This window comes from Dendropsophus ebraccatus, chromosome 2, assembly GCF_027789765.1.
Source record: "Dendropsophus ebraccatus isolate aDenEbr1 chromosome 2, aDenEbr1.pat, whole genome shotgun sequence".
Lineage (NCBI taxonomy): Eukaryota > Metazoa > Chordata > Amphibia > Anura > Hylidae > Dendropsophus > Dendropsophus ebraccatus.
This window is the reverse complement of record NC_091455.1, coordinates 157,405,409-157,424,989: the sequence shown is the minus strand read 5'-3', so window position 1 is coordinate 157,424,989 and position 19,581 is coordinate 157,405,409. Positions and strand designations below refer to the sequence as shown.

The following is a 19,581-nucleotide window of genomic DNA, read 5'->3' as shown; positions in this document are numbered from 1 at the left end:
TAATGCTATTTAATATACAATTTATGTGGTATAACCACTTTCTGTATAAGCAAAAAAGTTTCAAAGTTGGGAAAAATGCATTTTTTTCACATTTTTTCACATTATTTGGGATTTTTTCATAAAGATTCGTTATGAGTATCGACTCCAATTTACCAGAAATGTAAAGTACAATATGTCACGAGAAAACAATCTCAGAATCAGCCGGATAGGTAAAAGCATCCCGAAGTTATTAATGAATAAAGTGACACTGGTCATATTCATAAAATTTGTCTCTGTCATTAAGGTCATTTCAGGCTCTGTCCTTAAGGGGTTAAGCCGTTGCAAATCCAGATATTGCCTGCTATAAGCATTGATTTGCAAGCACTAGTTTCCCCAGCCAACCACTAATGCCAGCAATTTTCTGATAATTGTGGGCGCCTACTGGTTAAAATGGCAAGTCTAGGTGATGCTAGCATTTATTCCGGTAACTTGTGTGCAATTCTCCTTTTATTCGATCTTGCAAAATTGTGGTCATAAATATTTATATCCACCCCATTTTAAATTCTGCCATTGGTATGCTTACACCTAATATGTTTATCAAAATCTCCTTTCCTCTTATTACTTGTAATTATTGTCTTATCTTCTGCTCAACGACCACAGTCTTTGTGACAGCTTCCTCTGTCTATCTCTCTGTTATAATTCGGTCCCCCACTGCCAGCACAAGTCTGCCCAGCCTTAAAATTCTATTGTCCTCCTTATTGAAGTAGATATCACCCTGGCTGTCTAAAACATTGTCTTGCTGCAGCAGTGCTAACCCCTAAACAAACATCCCTCTCATCTGCCAACTTGGCAAACTTGTTGGGTTGTGCCAGATCAACTTGCACACAACCTGATCAACTTGTACAACCAAATGCACCTTCAAACAGCTGTTCAAGAACAGCATGCATTGCTTAAGCTGGAGTACATTGCTAATCATGAAGCATAGTATTCTATTTGGTATAACACAAAAATTAAGTGACTTAAGTGATTCTCAGAATCTTAAGTGACACTGTCACCTTCTTTTTGCATCTCTACACAGGTGTAAATGGTAAATTTAGTGTTTTTCATACCTTATTTCATATCATACGTCATGGTGTTTGTTCAAGTAAAAAGTCATCTTTTATCAACTGCAGATTGCATTAAGTGGGCATGGCCTCACGGGTTTAGCACCACTTAGCCCCGCCCACATCGGCATCTTTGGCCCCGCCCCTCGACGGCCATTGGAACAGGCTGGCCGAAAGGTCTAGACCCCACCCCCTTTACGTCGGCCAACCAATGGGCGTCATGGGGGCGGAGTCGACTGTTTCGTTGTGGGTGGGGCTAAGTGGCCCTAATGCCACGAGGCCACGCCCACTTAATACAATCTGCAGTTGATAAAAGGACACTTTTTACTTGAACAAACACCATGACTTATGATATGAAATAAGGTATGAAAAACGCTAAATTTACCCTTTACACTTGTGTAGAGATGTCAGAATGCACAAAGGGGGTGACAGTGTCACTTTAAGAAACTAAATTTGAAATCACACACTTTTAGAGCAAAGCACACTGACAGCCAACACACTTGTATTTCTTGGTTTTCAAGCAGTATAACCCCACTCAGATAACTTAGTAACTGCAGCTAGTTAATCCTTTTGATCTGTGCAATAATCAAGATTCTCTTTTTGGGTTAAAGTTAAACTCTGACAAAAATGTAAAACCTGGTGCTGACATGAGGTGGGGGAACATAATACAGCAGCTATACGTGCCCATCCCCATGACCTCACAGAGCTGCCTTAACGTCCACAATCCCCCTCCAGACCCCCAGCGCTTCCAGCAATGTCTCTCCTTAGTCACTGGACAAGCAGGCATTCCTCAACCAGGTCGTGATGTTACAGGGGCGGGGCCTTTGGGAGGCCAGTGTCTGTGATCGGTAATTGCAGCGCTTTAGGAGCATAGAGATAGGTTAGTGTATCTGCTTAATTATGTGTCTAACCTAGTAGCACTGGGTTTTTCATTTTTGCCAGAGTTCTCCTTTAAATATACAAAATACAGTGGCAATTAACTGTTAACTAGGTCAGAGAGAAACTTGTTCTTTCATTCTGCATATGGGATTTAGCTTGGTCACCCAGGCTTTATAAGTGGGGTAAATAGAGCGCCATAAATCTGGGTACACAATACCTCTTTTTAGTCGTCTGATTCTTTTTTGAGGACTCCCTTTTTATCGCCGTTCCTACTACAGAATCCGCACGGAAAAGCTCCAGCGGAAACCCCACGCTCCCGCTTCAAGATCTGCCCATCCCATGTGCTCCATATTCAGGCACATTCCGCCATCTGCCTAAAAAAGAATTGACATGTCAATTCTTTGGACGGATGGCTGAATCAGCCTGTGAATAGAATTGAGACTTTGGCACGGGCAGATTCCGTAGTGTACTTGCACCCTTACAGGGTGTCCAAGGGGAGACCTTAAAGGGGTACTCCTGGCTGGGGTTATCTTCATTGTATGGCCATAGAGGCCGCCGGTCACTTACCTCCCCGGTTCCAGCGCTGGGTCTAGGATTGTGCCGTCAAGTTCGCTGCCGCTTTCTGGTCGGAGCTACAGCTTAACACTTGAAAATATTTTATTTAGGTTTTCAAAAATTTTTTTTTTTTAGTACAACAGTAGGTAACACGATAATGGCATATTCACCAAAAAGGGAGGGGGGGGGGGGAAGCAGGGTAAGGGGGATAGGAGGGAAGTAGGGTCAGGGTGAAGAGGCAAAGTAGGACTGGGAGGGGGGAAGGGGGGGGGAAGGGGGGGGGAGGGAAAGATGGAAGGGAAAGAGGGTGGCAGGTAGTGACAAACAGAAGGGTAGGGACACAAAAAAGGGGGGGGGGGGAGACATGCGTAACATGTAGCATAACTGCAGGTAAACAGTTCAAAGTAATAAGTAAGAGTAACAATACAGTGGTAGCAATAAACATCCATATGTAGGAGCATAACTGGTAGCTGTCATGTAGGTTTAGATACATATGTAAGCAGCAAGATGAGCATAAACATGTCATAAGACAAAGAGAGTGTGTCTGTAGAAGGCGCACAACGTCCTCAGATGAGCCACATAACGTTGCCTTAATGGAGCGCAGAGGACGATCAGTTGTTAGCTAATAAAACAAAACAAAAAGGGAAAGGGAGACAAAACTCGCAATAAATCACAAAAACACAAACAAGACATAGGGACACAAGACTCGACAAGACAAGACAAGAGGACCGCAAATGAACATAAGTCAAGTAAAATTAACCCATGTCTGCGGTCTGGGTAAGGGGCACATAGTCCAGTTCAATTCAGGTTAGGAGAGGGAAGAGTGTGTGTGTATCTGGCAAGTTTATTAAACAGTAGAGTAGTGGCTTCCTATGACACGGAAACTCGCAGCATGAAGTCACTTAAACGGGAGCTGAGCACGAGGATTATGGTGGGGACGTTGAGGTTCTCCTCGCAGTGCGACTCTGTGGAAGATGGGGGAGATCCCATGTCTGTAGTTGCTGTAAACCTTCCTCTGGAACTTGGATCCACATACAGTCCAGGCCTCTAGTGGCTACGAGGCCAGAGGTGCCTCTCCAGCGGTATTGGATTCCATGGGCCCATAGTGCAGCTGTCACCAATGCAAATGAGCGTCGAAAGTTCAGAGTAGCTGCCGATAAGTTCCGGAAAAGCAGCCACTGTCGTGTAAGGGGCAGGCAGTGAGGTACGCTGTCGGGTTGCTGCAAGAAAGGCAGATTTCACGTGGAGGTGTCTAATGCGTACCAAAGCATCTCTCGGGGCATCCTGAGGAAGGTGGGCAGGTCGCGGTAGGCGGCGTGCCCAATCTACGGCCAGGTCATCTACATGGCGACCAGGAAGCGTCGTTCTGATGAGCTCTCTGATGAAGGTGGCTAGTTCATTGTTTGGGACTGATTCGGGGACCCCCCTCAATTTCAAGTTGTGAGCCTGAGATCTATCATCAACCGTGGTCAGAGTCTCAAGCTTCTGAGCCACTTCTTCATGTAGCTGCCAGTGAGATGCGACCAAAACATTATATTCCTGCACCATGTCCACGATCTTGTCCTCCACATGCTGAACTCGTTGCTCAACTTTTAATACAGAATCCCGGAGAATCTCAATCCAGTCTTAGCTGTATAGAGTCTCTGAAGGCAAGCAGCATCTCTCTCAGCAGAGATGTAGTGAGCTGGGAATCAGGGATGCACAGATTGTCAAAAGGATCACTCAGAGGTACAGACTTAATTGGAGCAGAGGCAGGCAGAAATGCTGGAGCGTATGCACTCAGATCCTGTTGCTGCAGAGCCTTAGGGAAGGCTGGGCACCGCTGTGTAGTAGAGCTTTCAGCAGTCTGGAGAGAAGGGGGAGTTCCAACGGAGGCAGAGGGGGGTTGACGTTGCGGCTCTGCAGCTAAGCCCAACACGGGACCGGGGGAGCCGATGTTTGTAGGCAGGCTATGCCGGCCGTTACCTCCAGCAGCTGAGAGAACAGTTCGGGCTGCTATGGGCTCCCTGCCCGACCCCGCTGATGCTGTACGAGGCGGAGCAGTCTGCCACACCGCTCCACCGCCGGCATATGAGCAGGAAGGAGGGGGAGCTGCTGGTACTCTGGCGCCATGTTGTTTTACCCGTGCAGAGGGGAGAGAGGCTTCCAGCTTCCTCCGTGCTGCCGCCGCCGCTCGTCTGGATGTCGTTCTCATTTCAATCAGTAGCTGACAGTCCAGGGAAGAACAGAGTTTAAAATAAAGTTTATCTGTGCAGTGTAGCCGCCGTAATCACAATTCGTAGCGGGAGCTCGGCCAGGATACAACCGCTCTCCTCAGTGGCTAAACCACGCCCCCCCTGAGCTACAGCTTAAGACGTGACTTCTCAAGGCAGCTCAGCCGTTCAGCGGCCGAGGCGCCCGTTACGACCGCTGAATCGCTGAGCTGCCTTGAGACGTCATGTCTCAAGCCGCAGCTCAGACCAGTAAGCAGCAGCAGGACGGGAGAATCTGGCGGCACGATCTGGGGCCCGGCGCTGGAACTGGGAAGATAAGTGACCGGCGGGCCTCTATTTACACCCCTTTCCCAGCCAAATAAAAAAAATAACCCCAGCCCGGGATACCTTCTTTAAACAATAAACTTTTGTAAATGGCAGAAAATAAAGCATCCAGTAATTTTGACAGCTGTGAAAAACTTTCCTGAGAGAAGGTGATTTTTGTTTTAAAGCTGTGAAAAATGTGCCTGTAGTGTAGGGAGAGCAAGAAAGTGGAAGGGATGGTATATCTTCTAAATCTCCGTTTTATGTGCATCTAATAGAGTGGCATTTTAAAGATCCATCCAGAGGTTGTCGTAGGTATTTGAGATGCTTATGTAGGAAAGTAGGCCATTGAAAGTAGGGCTGGACGATATTGGCCTAAATTATTATCGCGGTTAATCGTACATATAGCCGCGGTAACGATAACTGAGCGATAATTATGACACGCCCCTTTTGCAAGCCACACCCACTTGACCATGCAAACCTGGTGATACTTTTTTTTTTTTATACTCTTATTAAAAAAAATAACTCACTGAGCAGCAACACAAGGCTGGGCCATATAGGCTATTGTCCTTATTATTATTTGTCATTATTAGGGGTCTCAGCAGAGACCTGGACGTGTATATACAGGTATACAGCCATTACAGGATATGTATACACAGGTATACAGCTATGTACATAGTACAGTATCTGTATATACAGCTATGTACACACTACAGGACGTTTATATACAGGTATACAGCAACATAGCTGTATACATGTCCTGTACTGTGTACATAGCTGTATACCTTTTATATACATGTTCTGTAGTGTGTACATAGCTGTATACCTTTTATATACATGTTCTGTAGTGTGTACATAGCTGTATACCTTTTATATACATGTTCTGTAGTGTGTACATAGCTGTATACCTGTATATACACATCCTGTAGTGTTTACGTAGCTGTATACTCAAATATGCAAGTCCTGTAGTGGCAGTATTATTTATGTATTTATGCACACACACTACAAGATATGTATATACAGGTATACAGCTATGCAGATTTTCCATTAATAACTCATGCACACTCAGCTAAGCTGAGCATTCATATGTATTATAGAATTACAAGAAATAGTTAGGGGGATCTGGGCAGAAGGGGGAAAGCAGCTGGGGGGGGATCTAGGCAGAATGGGGGGGGAGCAGCTGGGGCGATCTAGGCAGAAGGGGGGGGAGCAGCTGGGGGGATCTGGGCAGAAGGGGGGGAGCAGCTGGGGGGGTATTTGGGCAGAAGGGGGGGGCAGCTGGGGGGGATCTGGGCAGAAGGGGGGGGGAGCAGCTGGGGGGGGATCTGGGTAGAAGGGGGGGGATCTGGGTAGAAGGGGGGGGAGCAGCTGGGGGGATCTGGGTAGAAGGGGGGGGGAGCAGCTGGGGGGATCTGGGTAGAAGGGGGGGGCAGCTGGGGGGGATCTGGGCAGAAGGGGGGGATCTGGGCAGAAGGGGGGGGCATAAGCTCTATCTCCTTCTCCCAGCCGGACAGGCGCTGACCCGCTCCACATACCCGGGAGTGAGCGGCCGGGGGTACATAAGCTGTATCTCCTCCTCCCCTGTCACCCCGCTCAGCATTGGTACGCTTGTGGCCCCGTCGGACGTTCATACAGGCAGATCCCGGTCTCTGGAGGAGGAGACCGCAGGATCATGTGAGGGCGTACTTGCGGGTGCTGGAGCTGAATAGCGGGATCGGGGATCTGCCCTAGATCCCGCTATTCAGCTCCAGCACCCGCAGGGACGCCATCACATGATCCTGCGGTCTCCTCCTCCAGAGACCGGGATCTGCCTGTATGAACGTCCGACGGGGCCACAAGCGTACCAATGCTGAGCGGGGTGACAGGGGAGGAGGAGATACAGCTTATGTACCCCCGGCCGCTCACTCCTGGGTATGTGGAGCGGGTCAGCGCCTGTCCGGCTGGGGGTGGGGAGGTTATAGGCTGGTGCAGGATTGCAGGGCGCACTGAGGGACGGGCGGGCAGGGGCCGTTGGGGGGCGCTCTGTCAGGCATGGCGGGACGGCAAGTGCTATGACACATACAGCACACTGTGCAGCACTGAAATACCGCAAATACCGTCCTGGCGCAGTTGAGGTCGGTTTACCGACGCCAGAGACGGTATCGGTATTTTCACGGTATACCGCCCAGCCCTAATTGAAAGGATGGTGCATAAAGAAAGGAACCCTAAAGAAAGCCTCCTCCCTGCCATGCCCCTTCAATCCATTAGGTGGCAGGTGTACACCACAGAGAAGGTAAAAATTTGTGCTTCCTCTGTGGTGTATGACATGGTGTACCTGGAAACATATTCTTTAAAGATTCATTCTACCCATACAAGAAGTTGACAAGTTGAACTTATCCAAATGTTCAAGTTTTAAAAGAAGTCTACTAGAAGATACTAGGCTATCATTTTTTTTTGCCCTTGACAACCTCTTAATTTGTTGTCTTTTAAATTGCATGTTTATTTTAACAATTATTACATTATTAGGGTTCTAGTATTGAGAACAAGCAAGACTGGATTAAACATATACGAGAAGTTATACAAGACAGAACAATTCACCTGAGAGGTGCTTTAAAAGAACCTATTCATATACCCAAGACTGTATCAACAAAACAAAAATCTGCCAGACGGTGAGTACTGATTTGTTTTTATAAGTCACACTGTTTTACATTCTCTACATTGAATCAGTGGCACAGTTGTTACAGTTTTAAGACCCTCTTTATGCTTAACCAGGCACTTGTTTCAAATATGGACCAAGAAAATAAAATCACCCATTGTTAGCAGCTTATTTTTGCCCAGAGACTATGATTCTAAAGTTTTTCTTATGGTTATTATCCTTTCTGTTTTCCTGACAGTTTGATTGCCAAATATATCATAAGATAAGATCATATATTTTAAAAAAATCTAGCCCATTGTGGCCCATGATTATTATTGGATTGGTTTATAGTTGTTATAGAATTGCTCAGATATTTTTAGTTTTTTTGTGATTGTTGACAAAACTTTCAGGTAATCAATAAATAGTCTGACAGTGAACAACCACTTCATATCTAAACCATTTTAAGAAATGAAGAGTTTTTATTTTCTTTTTTAACCGGTCTGTTTTTAAATGTAGTTTAAAATGTACCTGTGATCACGGCCTCTGCCGTGTTAACCTGGAAGTTGGGGTTGCCATGGATGCAGTCTGTGTGTCACAGTTGTGTGTTTTGTTGTTGTGTTTTTATTGCACATTTATATGCATGGAGACCAAAACTTAATAGATAAATAGAGGAATGTGTCGCTGACCTGGCGGCATTGGCTGTGCTGACAGGTACACTTTAAAGGGAATCTTTCACTAGGTTTATGATGCCTAAAATAAGGGCAGCATAAACTAGTGACATAATTTCTGAACAGAACAATGTATTGTATCATTCTGATGTGCAGGAGAATAAGTTTCATGCCACACCACTCCCACCACCCTCCAGCTGCAGATTGACAGCTGTTTGCCTATAGACAGCATAAATAATGACTGCCAATCAACAGCTGGTGGTTTGCGTTGGTGCTCAAAAATACCCATTACTTCTGAGCACATACACATAAACGAGAGCACTTGTTATTATCAACAATGTACGTAATAAATCATTGTGTTCAGCTTCTCTGTCACTAGCCTTTATTACCCTTAGGGCACTATTATATGGAGCGATTGTCACGTGAAAAATCATTATATCATTCAAATTTAAGCGACAGTCTTTCTGTGTGTACGCAGACAACGATCAGGAAAAAGTTTGTGAGTTGTTGTTCACATCTTTTAGGCAGACCATAAAATCGTTTGTTAATCCTTGGCTAATCTTTGGTGTATGTACACATCGTTTGTTCGTTTGCTGGGAACAGAAGGAGTAAACAATCATAACTGATGACTATCATCCTATGTGTTATGGTGAACGATTCAGGTCGTTCCCAAAAACTATAGTTTGTGATTGTTTATCAGCGAACAGGAAAAATCGCTTTGTCTAATAGGACCCTTAGATAGGGCAGCATAAACCTACTGACAGTCTCTCTCTTGAATGATGAGCCATCTTGGGTAAGAAAAGTAGTTCAAATTAATTATATTCCAAGTCGTTGAAAACAAATGCTCTTTATTTAATGATTTTAGTTCACTTGAGATAATAGTCAGATTATTTTTTTAAACTATTATACACTTGTATATGGGCATAAGCATACAACACAGTTAGACTGTATCTTAGATTCCATTATTGTTTGTCTGTTGCTTTTATTTATTTATTTATTTATTTATTTATTTTTTTAAATCCTCTGTACCTCCTGACTTTTCTAAGGATCCCTCAAATGTAAAAAAAAAAAAAATTAACAGATTAAGTAACAGAATGATTAACAGGTACTAAATATAATTATGATATATATGATATATGATTAGTTACATAGGATATAAGGTTGAAAGAAAACAAAAGTCCATCAGGTTCAACCTAGTGAATCCCTACGTGTGTTGATCCAGGGGAAGGCAATAACCCCTACAAGGAAGATTACAAATGCCCCATCACAGGGAGAAAATTCTTTCTCGACTTCAGGGGCAATCAGAATAAATCCCTGGATCAACGTGTTGCCAGAAATCTAAAGCATCCAGGCCTCCCTTCAACTTATATAATGAATTAGCCATGACAAGATCATGTGGCAGAGAGTTCCATAGTCTCACTGCTCTTACAGTAAAGAATCCACGTCTCTGCTGATGGTGAAACCTTCTTTCCTCTACATGTAGAAGATGCCCCCTTGTCACGGTTACTGACCTAGGAGTAAAAAGATCAATACATAGATTCTCCTTACTGTCCATTCATATATTTGTACATTTTGATCAGATCGCCCCTTAAACGTATTTATTTTTTCTAGACCAAAAAACGTCAATCTGTCTTAGTACTGTAACCAAACCATTCCCTTTGCCCTCCTCTGCACCCGCTAAAGTTCAGCTGTGTCCTTATATACCGGTGCCCAAAACTGTACACAGTCTTCCTTATGTGGTCTGATCAGTGATTAATAAAGATGCAAAATTATGTTCTCATCTTTAGCATCTATGCCTCTTTTGATGCATCCCATTAATTTACTAGACTTGGCAGCTGCCACCTGGCACTGATCACTAAAGTTGAGTTTACTGTTCTGCAATAGCCCCAGGTCCTTTTCAGAACCAGTTTTACCCAGTGTTTTACTATTTAATACATAACTGTACTTACTATTTCTACAGCCCAAATGCATAACCTTACATTTATGCACATTAAAATTAATTTGCCACTTTTCTGCCCAAGCCTCCAGCTTCTCCAAATCCCTCTGTAATATATTATCCTCCTCTGTGATGATTACTTTACCCAGTTTAGTATCCCCTGCATAAATTGAGATTGTACTCTGTAGGTCATTAATAAACATATTGAAGAGAAGTGTACCAAGCACTGATATGTATATATATATATATATATATATATATATATATATATATATATATTAATTTTAATTTATCTATTTTTTTTAAAGATGCAGCAGAGGGGAAGAAACTGGTGAAGGGAGCCTAGAATCCGGTGCAGGTCACAAAATGTATGTGGTAAAAAATAAAAAATAAAAAATCATAATCTATTTTAACCTCTAGTCATAGACACAAGGGAGTGAATGTTAAAAAAAAAAATAGTAGTGACAATGTTCCTAAATGTAAACTGTTTCTGTGCACAACTCAAAACTGCATTAAATTCTAGCTTAAAGGCACACTAACACTTTGTGACAATTACCCCCTCCTGTTTCCCCCTCAGTTATAGTGGAATGTATACTTTAAAAATGTTCTTTCATAAATATTCGAATACATTATCCAGCCTTATAAAATTGATGGCCTTTCATCATTTGATCAGCTTTTTTGGAAGGGACAATGGTACTCTAATGAACACAGCAGGCTCTTTTCCTTTTTCTTGCCATATTTGCACTGTATTTTCTATTCAAGTGAATGGGGCAGCAATAAAGACCTCTTTGCCCCTGTTACTGCTACACAAGGACAAGCAGAAATAAACATTGAAGAGGCTGCAGCCATCACATGAGTGCCATGTCCCCTTTTAACAGCTGATGAGTGGGGTTGGCAGAAGTTCAACCATGGGCCATCAGTTTTATAAGGCTAGATAACCTTTTTAGGGTGCATTGGAGTACAGGATCCGTAGCAGATTTGATATCAATGTCACTAAATAACTGAACACAGGATCAAATCTGCTGCAGATCCTGTATGTGAATGCACCCTTGAAGGTGAACTGCAGTTAAAAAAAAAAGAATTAACCCTGTTCAATCCCCACCTATAATCTAAGCTTGCTTGTAATAGGTTTTTATTACATAAATTAGTCCACTTGTCTGCAGCACATCCTAATTCACACCTTGAAGCTGCTGAACATCCTCATTTACTGATCCACTGTCTCCATTCCTCTGTCCTACTCTTCCCTTCTAAAACAGAGGTCACATGATCTTTCTTCTGTTACCAGGCAAGCTGAAATGCCTCATTTGTAACCCCACCAACCACTGACATCACATAGTGATCACCTGGCCAAGAAAGGTGAACATACTGCCTCTCCTGAGTAGTATAGGGGAAAGGAGATACTGTGGGTTCATATATCTCTCTCTTACATAGATACTGGGGGAGATTTATCAAACATGGTGTAAAGTGAAACTGGCTCAGTTGTCCCTAGCAACCAATCAGATTCCACCTTTCATTTTCCAAAGAGTCTGTGAGGAATGAAAAGTGGAATCTGATTGGTTGCTAGGGGCAACTGAGCCAGTATCACTTTACACCATGTTTGATAAATCTCCCCCAGTGACTGTGTTTACTGTGCAAAGCAGCGGCTCATAAAGTTGTATGCATATACTATAAGACGTGGTCGGGCACCCAGTTGGTTCTGAGGTGCAATGCATTTTGGGAGATGTAGTTTTCCAGCTGGGTGCCATGATGTGAAACTGGGATAATTTGTAAAAAGTTGTAATCTGCTAGGAGCAGCATAGATTAGTGGGAAACGTGTCAAAGAATCAGTTAGGGATCAGAGGGTGCACCTATATGCTTTTTGTGCATTTCATTATTTTATGGGATTGCTGGAGTTTCTCTTTAACTGCTGCACCTAGCTATTTTACCTGCTACAAACTGGTGATCTTTTGATTGTAGAGATCCTGAAGACTTTGACAGTCAAGGAGATGGCAGTCAACCTGATACAATATCAATTGCATCTAGAACATCACAAAACACATTAGACAGCGATAAGGTGGGTTATATCAAGTACTTTTAACTGATTTGTTGTCATGTCTGTTTTAGGTAAGATTTGTTTTTCCAATTAAAAAAAAACAAACAAAAAAAAGTTTATTTAGTATTATGCATGCTTCTCTCTTACATTACCATACAAATTTCCTGCTCTAAGGGTGCGTTCACACGTACAGTATCTGCAGCAGATTTAATGGCGCAGATTTGAAGTTGCAGATTCAGTTTTAACTCTGGGCCATTAAATCTACTGCAGATTCAAATCTGCGCCATAAAATCTGCAGATCCTGTACGTGTGAACGCACCCTAAAAAATTTTTTTTTGGGGGGGAAAGTAATGCAAAAATAAAATCACTGTCACCTCCATGGCCAAAATTGCTGTGGCACCAACAAGTGAAAAAAGAGGCTTTCTCCTCACTACCATTATCCCATCCTCATTACTTTCTAGGGGGCTAGCTCTTTTTAAGGTATAGGACCACATAATGGTCATCTTACAGCCAATGCATTGCATTGTGGCCAAATATCAAACTGATGTCCAAATTTATGTGGTTCTCATGTTGACAGTGAACATTCAAGTCCATTTGGTTTTCAGTGTATCATCAACCTTTTTGCATTAAAGTTTATTTGTCGCACACATTTTTTTTTCCAATATGTCTTTTCTCAGGTCAAAAATAAGAGACCAAACACAGGAACTCCCAGTTCTCTGTGAAGCTATTCATCATGCAGATTGTATATAAACTGAGGGCAATTAACTTAGGTTAATTATTTAATTACTCTATGGAGAGACAAAAAGACATGGCAGCACATCCATACAACTTATGACTGACCATCTGCTTCTCAGCCCAATAGACTACGAACATCAGGAGTTAGTTACATTTTGATCAAAGTGCATAAGCCCACACACCACGTTAAGGTTCCTGATAAATGTGGGTCCCTAACTTAATAAATGGCGCAGGCCCACGTGAAGACCACCACTCTAATGGCAGCAGCGTCACAGGAGGGGGCAGCCGAGTTGCCCAAAGCCCCAATGCTGCCTGCCACAGCCCTCCTGTGCTCTGGGCCACGCCACCTGCAGATGCAGTGCCGACACAGCAATGGCCACCGCATTAAAACTACACCACAAAAGGAAAAACAGATGGGGAAAAAACACCTTACCCTGTGCTATTTGCCAAAGAGGCTGAGTACAGCCAGGCTCTGACCCTATACATATTCACTGGGTTGGGTAAGGTGCATGCTTACTAGGAGACAGTGCTCTTTGTTGTGCAACAATTCAGTTAGTATTATGTTACTGTTTGTTTTGGTGCCGTGTGACAGGATAGTTGACCATACAATGTGCGCACTCCCAGGATTCTCCACTATTGAATGTGTATACATGGACATGAAGGGAGGCATCTAGTGGCCATATGTACAGTATATTGTTGATTTAAACGTAGAAAAAAAATACAGTATATTACAAAACAGCTAGCGATCTTAACAAATTTGCGACAGTGCTCATTTAACATTTTCCCTACAAACGGGGCATAACATCATACAGCCTTACAGATGTACCAACCATTACTTGCTTTTATTACAGTTACGCCTCCTTTCTCTGGCTAACATGTGATAAATGTGTTTGGCCTGCTTTAGACTGCCCTTTTTAGCAATTACTGTTGGTCTAAGCACCTGGAACCGAATACCCCCCCACCCCCCCTACCTTTCCAAATTAAACTTTTTATCATGTCAGTATAACATGTCAGAAGTTTGTTTTAAAGTTTAGGAATGCTTTAATACGGAAAACTGATCTGGGCTCGTTTGTGTTTTGCTAGCTTATGATTTCAGTAGCTGTGTCAGAATCTACAACATGTTTATCACCTTAGTTTTTTTAAATCTGCATTTTTTTAACTAAAATTTTCTCTATTAATTTACAGCTTTCAGGAGGTTGTGAATTGACTGTAGTTATACATGATTTTACTGCATGCAACACTAATGAATTGACAGTGCGACGTGGACAGACTGTAGAGATTCTCGAAAGACAGCAAGATAGACCTGACTGGTGTTTAGTCCGGACAACTGACAAATCGCCTGCATCAGAAGGTTTAGTTCCTTGTAGCACTCTCTGCATTGCACATTCAAGGAGTAGCATGGAAATGGAAGGGATATTTAATCATAAAGGTAAGTGGTTCATAGTAGATACTCATATTCATGTCAGCACTACAAACATCTTTCAGCTTCATATGTATTGGACCAAAGGCTCATGCTAATGGAGGCACAATAATGAGCGCTGATTATTAATGATGTTGATGAGACTTTACATGGCCTTTTAAACTTTATGGAATACTCCAAGTTAAAACACTTATCCATATCCAGTAGAGATTAAGTGTCAGAATGCAGAGCATTTAAACGCTGAGATACCCTGTGATCTCAAGAACACGGTCTCTGGTTGTGCTTTGGGATAAAATGATGAGTCACTGTTGATACAAGATAAGTGTTTTAAATTGGAATACCCCTTTAATCATTGTTTGCTGCACATCACTTGCTCATGCAATTATTTAAATGACTGCACCATAGAGCTGATAAACAAGCAATTCATCAGCTTTTACATGGGTCACTTATGAGAAATAAGCTTTTCTGCTGGTGAGATGGTAAACTCGATGTGGCTTTAAATGCGCACTGTCACTAGAAATAACTTTTGATATGTCATCAAACATACAGAAATATGTTTTTGCCACTGCAAGTGTCATTACTCACTTTATAAACTTCCAGCGTACACACAACAAGAACCTATTAGAACGATTTTTTTTTTAAATGAGGTTCCCAGCTATCCACTTGATCACATAGAATTTACCATCTCACCACGTTAAGGTGCCCTCAGAGACGTTGTTCCTAAAACTGGCCTCCTGCAGCATTGTTCTGTTAGCCATGAGTGCTGGCAATTTTAGTTTGCTTTTTATGTCATCAAATGTGTCAAAATTTATTGATCACATCGGGTCTTGCTGCTGAGACCCACTTTGATCAGGAGATATAGATAGGTGGGGATAGGACTCGGCAGTGTTATCAACTGCCCAGCTGGCCGCTAATTCAATGTATTTTCATCAACTTAGGGTACTATTAGACGGAACTGGAATCTGCCTGATTCGGCCGATTATCGCTCAGTGTAATAAATACAACGATCAGCCGATGACAAAGATCATCGGCTGATCGTTGGTATAGGTAAGAACCTATAATTGTCGGGCGCCGACTGCGCATTGCTACGTGTAATAGCGGTGCGCGGTTGGCGGCTGATGATATACATTACCTATCCACGCTCCAGGGCTGCTCATGCCGTCTGCTTGTCCCTGGGTCCCGCACACTCTAGCTTCAGAGCGGCCTGTCTGAGCTGACAGGCCGCTCAGCCAATCACAGGTTGCTGCGGTCTCGGCTTGTGATTGGCTGAGCGGCCTGTCAGCTGACAGACCGCTCTGAAGCTAGAGCGTGAGAGACCCGAGGAGAAGCGGACCGCAGGAGCAGCCCTGGAGAGTGGATAGGTAAAGTATATAGTTTAAGCAAGGGCTGCAAGGACATCGGTAACGATGTCCTTGCAGCCCTTGTTAAACGATTATCGGGCCGTGTAATAGGCCCAGTAAACGAGCCCCGATCTAGCAGATCTGTGCTCGTTTACAGGTATTATCGGACCCCCATCGGCCCGAGTAATACCACCCTTACATTGACGGAATTCGTGAGCAGCCAGTGAGTGGATCGCGCTGCTGCGTTCTTTTCAAACCTAGATTTCCTGATCAGGGTAGGTCTTAGCAGTGAGACCCTCTGTGATTGATAACTTTGACATTTTTGATCACGAAAAGAGATTTGTAGTGACAGGTTCGCTGTATCAATGGACAGCCCTAAAAGATGTTCAACTGGTCCCAGGAGCAGCTGAACACCTCCAGCATGTATTGGAGAAAGTTGGATTAAAGGGGAAATATTTTTTTTTCTTTCAGATCCGCTGGTGTCTAAAAGTTAGTTAGATTTGTAAGTTCTATTTCAAATTCTTCCAGGCCTTATCAACTGCTGTATGTCCTGCAGGTTGTGGTGTATTCTTTCCAGTCTAACACAGTGCTCTCTGCTGCCACCTCTGTCCGTGACAGGAACTGTCCAAAGCAGTGTTTTCTGTGGAGATTTGCTACTGTTATGGACAGTTTATGTTGAAGTAAATTACAAATCTGTATAACCTTTTGACACCAGTTAATTTGATTTTTTTGTTTCCTGCTGTTCGTTTTTAAATGGCAGAATAAGGGCAGGATACCATTTCATTAGTAGCTTGTACTGGGTCTGCTTATATTGTATGCATTGGGAGGACTTGGCTACCTTCTGCCTGATGACTTGCCAGGTGGGGTATTAGAATTGAGGCTTCTATTTCTTGCTCCCACTGGAGCGTGTTTCTATACCTCTGTGTGTGAGAGGGAGACAGTAAGCGGTAAATGTCAGTAATGAGACCTTTAGAGGGTACACCTCAAAGGCATAAAAGTTCAAATAGGATAGGCCTGCCACAAGATAAAGGACCTAAGTGAGAGTGGACAAGGTCCCGGATCAGAAGGTAGGAGTAGAAAATACAGGCAGGAAAGCCATATTTTTCCTGGAGCGTAGAGAAGTCAGGAAATGTCCTGGTAACAGTGTTAACTAGATGTCCCTGTGGAAGAGTTGATAGAGAAGGATGTTGTTTGATTTTGGTGTTCACACAACATTAGTAATTCGAGTTTTGTGAAGTGCGAGAGCCAGGATTACACCTGGACCTGCCAATTTCTCTTCAAATAAGACGCCAACAAAATGCAATGGTCGCTCATCACCGGTATACGGGCCTCAAATAGAAAAGCTGTAGAGGAGACTGAGGATGCATTTAAGGAGAAATTGGAGGATGGATGCTGTTCAGAACATCCCTGTGTTCCAGGGGCTTTAACAAGCCAACTTTATGCTGCCAATAACACTGTCTTGGCTTTTGGTAGTCAATAAATTTAAATTCCTAGTTATAGAAACTGACAAGTTCTTTAGTCAATCATAATCCCTACATTTAAAGCGACTCTGTACCCACAATCTGACCCCCCCCCCAAACCGCTTGTACCTTCAGATAGCTTTTTTTAATCCAAGATCTGTCCTGGGGTCCGTTCGGCAGGTGATGCAGTTATTGTCCTAAAAAACTACTTTTAAACTTACAGCCCTGTGCCCAATGGCCGGGGCTTAGAATGTCTATGCATTAGGCTGGCACAACCTCTCTGTCCCTCCTCCCCGCCTTCCTCATCATCAGGAATGCCCCAGGCAGAATGTCTCCTATTCATCAGCTGTGAGCTGTATGAACATGGGCTTGATCGTTAAGGCGCCTGTCTAATGTTCAGACAGGAGAAAATGTTCCAGTGGCATTTCTAATGATGAAGAGGGTGGGGAGGAGGGAAGGAGGAGTGGTGCAAAGTTAGGGCACAGATACTCCCCTTGGACATGGGGCTGCAAGTTTAAAAGTTTTTTAAGACAATAACTGCATCACCTGCCGAGCGGACCCCAGGACAGATCTTGGTTCAAAAGCAGCTATCTGAAGGTACAAGTGCTTTAAGGGGGTTAGATTGTGGGTACAGAGTCGCTTTAAAGGGAATGTACCATCAGGCCCGGGCTGAAGCACTGGAGGTGGGCTGACCTACCCCCAGTGGGAGGAAACCCCGCCCCTCTATGATACTGCTCCATTGATTCTAATGGGGCTGCATCATAGTGGGGAGGGGGGTTCCTCCCACTGGGGGTGGGTCGGTCCGCCTCCAGTGCTTCAGCCCAGGCCTGATGGTACATTCCCTTTAACCCCTTAACGTCATCGGGCGCAAGTATACGCCCCCGCAGGGTGGGCTTTAACGCAAACGGGCGTATACTTACGCCCAATGTTTCCCCGATCACTGTGTGTTTACACACAGCGGTCGGGGAAGATGGCCTGCTATAATGTATAGCAGGCCATCTCTGCTCGTCGGCACGGGGGGTGATTAACCCCTCCCGTGCCGACGATCACTGCTATATGCTGATCTATACAGATCAGCATATAGCAGCTGAAAACAGCTTTCCGGTTCATCGGTGACCCGGAAAGCAATGGTGATTGGTGCTGTCCGAGACAGCACCAATCGCCATTAGTGTCTCCACCAAAGATGGCGCCGATGCCACCCCCACGATCGCTGTGATAGGCCGGCCAGTAACGGCCGGCCCATCATGGCGATCAAACTGTAGAAAAACTGTTTTGTCGCGTTCTGCACCCCTCAGCTAGGTAGCCGAGGGGTGCAGAACAGGTGTGTGTGGTGCAGGTGTACCATACTCACCTGATCTGGGCGTCCGGAGCGACGATCTGCGGTCCGCGCCGTCCTCGCGTCTTCTTCGGGTCACTTCCGGGTTCGGTCGTCCAGCGTCGGAAATCTTCGTAATCGCTCGGGTCCTCGTGTTCGGCGGGCCTCGGTAATCTCCGGCAGCGTCGCTCTACCGCCCCCTAGCGACTGATCAGTGAATATCATTCACTGATCAGTTGCTTTGGGTTAAAAAGATTTTTTTTTTTTCCAATTTTTTTTTTCTTCTTTTTTTGCGCCCTAACGCCGCTGAGTGCTGATCAGCATCGCCCGTAAGTGCGCCGCTGATCAGCAACTCCTCCTTTTTGGCGTAGGGGCGTTTTTCCCCCTATATCCTACTGCCACTGGCTGCTGATAAGTGCCACACATAAGTGCGGCATTTAGCAGCAGCTCCTTTCTTGGCAAAGGGATATTTTTTCTTACTGTCAAAAAAACAAAAAACACTACACTACACTACATGAAATAAAGTTTTACACTACACCACTACACATTTACATACCCCATATACCAATCCCCGTATAAAGATGGCCCCCAAGGTGTTTTCGGTGTCGAACGCATACGCTATTATTGCCTCAGGCACCGAAACAGCCAGTGAGGATGAATGGGGGGATCCTTCTTTCCTCCATTCATACTCATCATCCAGTGACGTGTCTGGGGGTAGCGTAGCGTACGCTGCCCCCCAGACACGTCTTTTCCGCCAGTACCGTCCCAATTAGAGATAACGGTATGGCGTGAAATTCTACAAACTCTGTGAGAGTACCTCAGCGTACACTTACAGATTTACGGTACGTGCACACTGCGGAATGGTGAAAGATAACCCTTTGTGCATTCCGCAGCTGGCACCCGCCGGCGGACTGATGGAGGCGAGCGTCTCCACCCGTGTCATAGACTCCATTCTATGCACGGGCGGATTCCGTCGTCCATCCAAAGAATGAATACAATGGACAGAGGGCAGAATCCGCCCGTGCATAT

General features: G+C 44.2%; 1 protein-coding gene across 3 annotated transcripts in view; it reads left to right on the top strand.

Annotated features, from left to right (window-relative positions):
• The window catches only part of TRIO (trio Rho guanine nucleotide exchange factor), a 217,794-nt gene that overhangs the window by 136,389 nt on the left and 61,824 nt on the right, over window positions 1-19,581 (top strand). For all 3 annotated transcript variants that reach the window (XM_069958561.1, XM_069958563.1, XM_069958562.1), the window contains exons 32-35: window positions 7,538-7,680; window positions 10,559-10,618; window positions 12,207-12,303; window positions 14,203-14,446. In XM_069958561.1, coding sequence (XP_069814662.1) covers window positions 7,538-7,680; window positions 10,559-10,618; window positions 12,207-12,303; window positions 14,203-14,446 — 544 coding nt within the window. The remainder of the gene's footprint in view (window positions 1-7,537; window positions 7,681-10,558; window positions 10,619-12,206; window positions 12,304-14,202; window positions 14,447-19,581) is intronic.